This window comes from Petaurus breviceps, unplaced genomic scaffold, assembly GCF_028583685.1.
Source record: "Petaurus breviceps papuanus isolate PSGF00001 unplaced genomic scaffold, PetGlider_PUasm1.0 90925, whole genome shotgun sequence".
NCBI classification, from domain to species: Eukaryota; Metazoa; Chordata; class Mammalia; order Diprotodontia; family Petauridae; genus Petaurus; species Petaurus breviceps.
The window spans coordinates 30,176,442-30,183,379 of record NW_027187380.1 but is presented as its reverse complement, the minus strand read 5'-3'; the positions used below and the strand labels follow the sequence as shown (position 1 = coordinate 30,183,379).

General features: G+C 33.9%; 1 protein-coding gene across 3 annotated transcripts in view; it reads right to left on the bottom strand.

The window, feature by feature from the left end:
* Nucleotides 1-1,141: 1,141 nt before the first annotated feature.
* The window catches only part of PGBD1 (piggyBac transposable element derived 1), a 32,922-nt gene continuing 27,125 nt past the window's right edge, over nucleotides 1,142-6,938 (bottom strand). For all 3 annotated transcript variants that reach the window (XM_069076701.1, XM_069076703.1, XM_069076702.1), the window contains exon 8: nucleotides 1,142-3,906. In XM_069076701.1, coding sequence (XP_068932802.1) covers nucleotides 2,349-3,906 — 1,558 coding nt within the window. In that variant the 3' untranslated portion in view covers nucleotides 1,142-2,348. The remainder of the gene's footprint in view (nucleotides 3,907-6,938) is intronic.

Below are 6,938 nucleotides of genomic sequence, written 5' to 3'. Positions count from 1 at the left end.
TACATCTTTTCTTCTCAGATTTTTTCTTCTCTTTGTCTCCAAGGTCCCTCTTTACAAAAAAGATGGTTAAAGAAAGAAGTTTGCTTAACACTGGTGACCTATAACTGTTTCCATTCTGTTCCCTCTCTTCTCTTCCCTTTTTCACACCCTCAATTACAGATTTTTAAAATTTCCAGGATCCTGTGATGATGGGACTCTATTTTGCTTAGATTTCTCACTCTATACTTCGTTCCTTCTTAAGTCTTCCTCTTATTTCTCTGTTGACAATATATTTCTATACAAAGTCCTTTGTATGTGTGGGAATAAATGTGTGTATTTAACCTTCTTTTCTCAGGGTTCAGATGAAAGTAAGGTTCATGGGATGCCCATTTCACTCATCCCTTCTTCAATAGTCATATAATTTTCATTTCATATACCTTTATTGTGAGAGATAATAAGTACACGCTCCTACTTCCTTTCCTTCCCTATATTTTCTATTTCCTTCTAACAGAATGATAATATAATTTCACAGCCTTCTACTTGATTTATTTACCTTTCTCTAAAATCATTGGGATCATCTGAGGACATTCCCTCTTTCCTCCATTAGAATGTAAATAATTCATCATCAAATGATGTTTTTCAATGGATCAAGTGTATTTTACCATTCTGTATTTCTCTTGGCTCTTGAGTTTGCATTCCAAAGATTTTGCCCAGTTCTGGCCTTTTCATCAGGAATACTTGGAATCTACCATTGAATTCAATGCAGTTTTGACAGATAGTTTATTCTTTGTTCTAAGTCATTATATTTTGCCTGAAGGACTGACTCTTTAAGACAAGGGAATTATAGCACATGATTGGAAATAGCTATTCTTACCTAAAAAAGATGATCAAAAATATACCAACAACTTCTAACTACATATCTACTTTATCTTTGTTATACAATATATACACATATGTATATACATATACATATATATGTATAGTATATCCTCAATGAAAATATGATAAAGCAACAGGCACACTAACAGAAAAATTGTTTTCTACTGTAGACCATATACCCAGAGTCACACAATTGACTGAAAGTCAAAAAGACTGCAAGGTTCCATTATAATTATTTGATTATGAAAGTGCATCTTACTGAATGATACATAGACTTCAAAGCTATCTTTCCAAAAGATTTTAATGCCTCTGAATAAGCAAAATATAGACTTCAAAGATCTCTCTCCCATGCATATGTTAAAATTATACACAATTCTCTAGTAAATGGAACCACAAAGATAACTTTGTTCAATCATTCTATGATGATCAGCCTCAATTGAGGTCTAAAATGGATGTATACTCAACAGAGGGGTTTGCTATTGTTACAGAAGATGTCCTGTGCAGAGAAGTTTTCTCTGAAATGGAGAGTTCTGGATTACCCTATTTGTGGATGACAGTGTGTTGATTTTAACAAGCCCAAGAATACGATGGGGCCTCCTCAGTCAAGCACAACATTATTTTAAAAAAGAAATAAAAAAAAAACTTATGTGACTTCTTAAACCTAAGAAATCCCATAAGGAAAACAAAAATTGTGAAAAATGTTTATTATTCATGGGCATGTAGTTTTGATGGGCAACCCATTAACTTAGTATGCCACTACATATATCTTAGATAGGCAGTGCTTTCAATGATGCCAAGTTACTCTCTAATAGAAAAATCCATTTTTTTTTGGAGGGGGTAGGGCAGGGTTATTGGGCTTAAGTGACTTGCCCAAGGTCATACATCTAGTAAGTGTTAAGTGTGTGAGATTGGATTTGAACTCAGGTCCTCTTGACCCTAGGGCCAATGCTCTATTCACTGCACCAGCCAGCCACCCCTAAAATCCATCTTTTTAACATCAATATCTCTTGTTGATGCTGACTAGCTATCATAAAAATCCACAATATAAAAAAAAATAATCAAAATTGCAGGTAATCCAAAGGACAATGAAGAGATGCATAGCAGACATTAGTAGGATGTAGAACATTGCCAGTAATAATTTGCTAGCAAGAAGTGATATAAAATGTATTATTTAAGATATGTAATATGATTAGAAAAGTGGTTGGCCCCAATACATACTGAGGGATAATGTCACTCAAGACAGACATATATGGTTTCTTCTGGTTAGAAGAACCAGAGGAAGGTCTCTCGTGCATTGGGTAGGTGCTCTCTGGGGGATTAACATGAGGATATAAATCACAAAGGTTAAGATGTGGATGTAATGATAGAGGAAGGACACCTAAGTTACTGAGTTTTGTCTCCAATAAATTATTAAATTACCAATGTTCTCAGTAGAAAGTCACAGTATATTTACTTTTTAGTTCTATATGTAATTGCTGACTTTATCTTTCTTAGTCTGCTTGATTAGCATTGTTCTCCAAATAGAAATGTGCAATGCATCTTCGAAAATCCAAAAGACTTGATGAAGTATCAGGGCAACAGATTCTATATAGGTGCCATGCATTGTTCATGGCCACATCAATAATATAGCTTACCAAAATTGAATACCATTTTTTGCTTCTAATTTTTATCCTGTACTTGGAAATATTTTCATCCATCTTGGCAACACCGTACCTACATACTTCATATAGCTTAACTATTGATGGCTGACTTATTTGAATTTTTTTTTTTTCATCAACAGAATAGCTTACTTGGTTCAGTGGTTCTATGCCTACAGCATTGGAGCATAGGTTGATGGAATTTTCATCATTCCAACGACACAAAATTATCTCTTCCTTTTCCTCCACTCTGAAATCAAATGACCCCCTTTTCATTTTTTTCATATTTTCTGTATTCATGAAAGGACATTTTTCAGTCTTATTATCACGAATTGCTCCTGTTGCCTTCACCCCTTTCTTCTTCAGAGCTGCAATTAGTTTGATACTTGTGAAAAAGTTGTCAAAACATATATGATAAGGATACTGTCCTCGCTCCAAGAGAACATCAGCAAAGTTCATTACTAATTTTCCACCTAAACCAAGATCATGATCTTTTTCTGCTTTCAAGACTGGTTCACCTTGATAGGGTTCAAACCAAACTAAATAACCCTGGCTAGTTGCCCCACACCATATTTTATAACCAATTCTAATAGGCTTACCATTTAAGAATTGGTCACTATCAAAACATTCACACATTGATTTATCAAAGCAGTAATATTCCTCCAGGGGAGCATATAGGAGGAAATTTTTATTCATTTGATCTATGAGAGGCCTCAATTTTGTAAACTTGTCTGATTGATCTAGACAACTGTTATCTGCAAAATGGAGGTATGAGAATATTAATTCAAACCTTTCCCTTCTAATTGCATTGCTAACAAGACTCTGCTCTTTATCTGAAGTTTCCCAATACATTCCTCTCCTGGGATGACAAATATATCCACTCAAAAGAAGAACACCAAAAACACACTTCATTTCCTGAACTGTAACTTCCAAGATGACATTTTTCTGAGAAGCATAATGATTTGTTTCATCAACAATTAACTTGAATGTTTCATCATCAAAAAATAATTCAAAGAATTCAACTGGATTTAGTTTCTCACTTTTGAGATTCAAAATTCCAGAATCCAATGCTGACCAACTTGGAAAATTGGGCTGAATATCTCTTTTGATCCATTTCTTCTCTGTAAAAGTAGTTACTTTCTGCTTCTTTCTAGCAGGGTGTGACTCAACTTCATCTTCTTCATCAACATCGGAATCACCAGAGAATGTAAGACCTTGTAGCAATTCACTTACTCTTGCTTTGTCTTTTTTCCTGTCTTTTCGTGTGATGTCACCTGCAGCATATTCCATCGAGGAGATATGCATTCTAGACCATAAATCCCCAGGATTACGGTCTTTAAGAGTATTCAAAAATTCAATGTTTTTTTCAGCTTGTACAGGAGGACCAACAAGGATGTGAGGTGAACAATCTCTAGAAAAGAAAAAAAACAGCATGAACCTTTAAAATTCATATGACATAAAATTCAGAAACGAGGAAAGCATAAGTATTCTTTGAAATAAGCTCCCTTCTCTCTGGAATTCACCTCTCCCTAAAAGATAAGTATTTCTGAAAGATTTAGAAAAAGGTGGACTTTTAAAAATGCTTTGAAATGAGGTGTTTGACAAATTCTCAGTAAAGTTCCAAAGGGGAAGTTGATGAAAAAGAAAAAAAAAAAAGGTTGGAATCACTGGTATTCAGTAATTTCAATCTACCTGTGTCTCCAGCACTTAGCATAGTACCTGTCACACAATAAGCATTTAATAAATGTCTTTGGATTGTTAACCATGCCAAGATAGAGACTGGTAAAAATAAGTCCTTTGATTCCCCCATGCAATCAACAATACAGGATAAAATAAGCTGCCATCGAGTATTAGAGGAAATAGAAAAAATAAAAGATAAGTTAAACTCATTTTTAAGCTTTCAGTAAGTATTTTAAAAGGACAGCTAAGTGGCATAGTTGATAGAGAACTGAGCCTGGATTCAAGAAGACCTGAGATTAAATCTGGCCTCAGACACTAGTTGGTCACTCAACCCTATTTGCCTTAGTTCCTCATCTGTAAAACGAGTTGGAAAAGGAAACGGCAAACCATAGTATCTTTGCCAAGAAAACCCCAAAAAGGGTCACAATGAGTCAGACATGACTGAAATGACTTGAACAACAAACTTGTTTAACAGTTATTTCCTATGTAGCCAATATTTTGAGTTTATCAAACAACAGATTTTGGTTTTAGATAGAAACTTTTTATGATATTATTTTTAAAGTACCTTTACACCTATACTTTATAAACAAGTGTTGTCTATGTTTTAGCATAAACAAGTGCTGTCAAAAAGTTTTTCCCCATCTACTGAAATGTAGTTTGGGATGTTTGGGGTTTTAATTGATTAATTATATTGATTATTTTTCCTAATGTTGAAGCATCTTTGCATTCCTGGTATAAATACCACTTGATCATCATGAATGATTTTTTTGATAAATCACTAATCTGTTTGGGGTTTTAGTTTTTTGAGTCAATGTTCATTAATGATATCAGTCTTTAGTTTCTTTCTGTATTTTATCTTTTCCTGGTTTAGTTAGGTATTAGGATTTTGTCTCATTAATGAATTTAGGCAGGGTGCTTTCCTTATGCATTTCTGAGAATAATTTCTATAGTATGGATACAGATTGTTCTTTAAAAGTTTGATAGAATTCTCCTATGAATTCATCTGGACAATTAGTTTTTTTCCTTTGGTAGTTCCTTTACAGTTAGATTTATTTCCTTTTCTAAGACTGGGTTATTTAAGATCTCTATCTGGTCTTCTGATCATTTGGTTTATATTACATATTTTTTTTAAAGCAATTGGGGTTAAGTAGCTTGCCCAAGGTTACACGGCTAGTTTTTTTGTGTGGGTGTTAAGTATCTGAGCCTGGAACCGATCCTGGGTCCTCCCGACTCTGGGGCTGGTGCTCTTACTCACTGCGCCACCTTGCTGCCCCTTATATTACATTTTTCTTAAGGTTTTCCTCTATTTCTTTTCTATTCTCAGTTTCATTAGCAGATAATTGGGATGTTATATTCCTATTCTATTTCTTCTGGGGTTGTTTTATTTAGTGTAATTTTACCTTGCTCATTTGATATTTTTTAAATTTGATTTTCTGCTGTCTTTTTTAATCAGATTTGGTAATGGTTTATCAATTTTATTAGTCTGTTCAAAGACCCAGCTTTATTCTACCAGTTTTGTTTCCAGATTATTTCTCCTCTAGTTTTTAGTATCTTCTCTTTTGTGTTTATTTTGTGTTTTTTCATTTTCCAGTTTTTAAAAACGTATATTCAGTTCATTAATTCTCTTTTTTTCTATTTTGTCAACATATGATTATAAGGATATGATTTCCCCCTTGACAACTGCTTTAACTGCGTTCCATGGTGTGCTGTTTTATCATTATTTTCTTTTACATAATTATTGTTTATATAATTTGTCCTTTGATTCACTCATTATTTAAGATTTTACTGTCATCTGGGTCTATATCTTGTTTGCAGTCTCGGAAACCCTTTCTCCTTTTATTCTGTTATGGTCTATAAAGGATTTAAGTATTTCTGTATTTTTATATTTGCTTGCAATATCTCTGCCACAGTATATACATCCTCAATTTGTGGTACAGAGAAATATGTATATTCTTTTACTGACCCTTTTAAGAAGATTCCACCTATGTGGCACAATGGATAGCGGGCCAAGTCTGAAGTCAATAAGATCTGAATTCAAATCTGGCTGCACATACTAGTGAGACTCTGGGCAAGTAACTTAAATAACCCAATCTTAGAAAAGGAAATAGATCCAAATGGGATCACAAAGAGTCAGAAATGACCGAACAATAGCACAATTCTTTTAACTCTAGTTGTCCAGAAATTTGTTCAATTCCTTATTTTTCCTTTGGTTTAGACTTATCCAAAACTGAGAGAAGCATAATGAAGTTTCCTATCTATGACTTTAGATGCTAAATCATTTAGGAAGGATGTTTATTTATTAATGATATTGGTTTGTTGTCTATGGTTCTTTTCATAAAAACGTTTCCTTATTTATTCCTTTTTATTTTTTGTGTTTATTTTTGCTTTCTGGAATGCCTGCTCCATAAGTAACAATCTATATTTCATCTTGAACATTTTCTTTCTCTGCTCCCTCCATCCTTCTGTATGCTCTTGTCAAATGTAATAGCCTTTTCTCAATATTAATCCTTCTTCACCTCTCTCCAATCTTGACCCTATTATCAGCTTATTCTCCTTGATACTCTCTTCTCCTTAGATGTAATGACACTGCTCTCCCCTAGTTCTCTTAATACTTCTATGATTGTTCTCCTGTCTCTTTGGAAGGACTTTCATCCATATCTTGCCCATTAAAATGATGGGTGTAGCTCAAGGCTCTGTCCTGGGCCCTCTTGTGTTCTCCATCTATATTATTTCACTTCATAATCTCATTAGTTTCCATTGTTT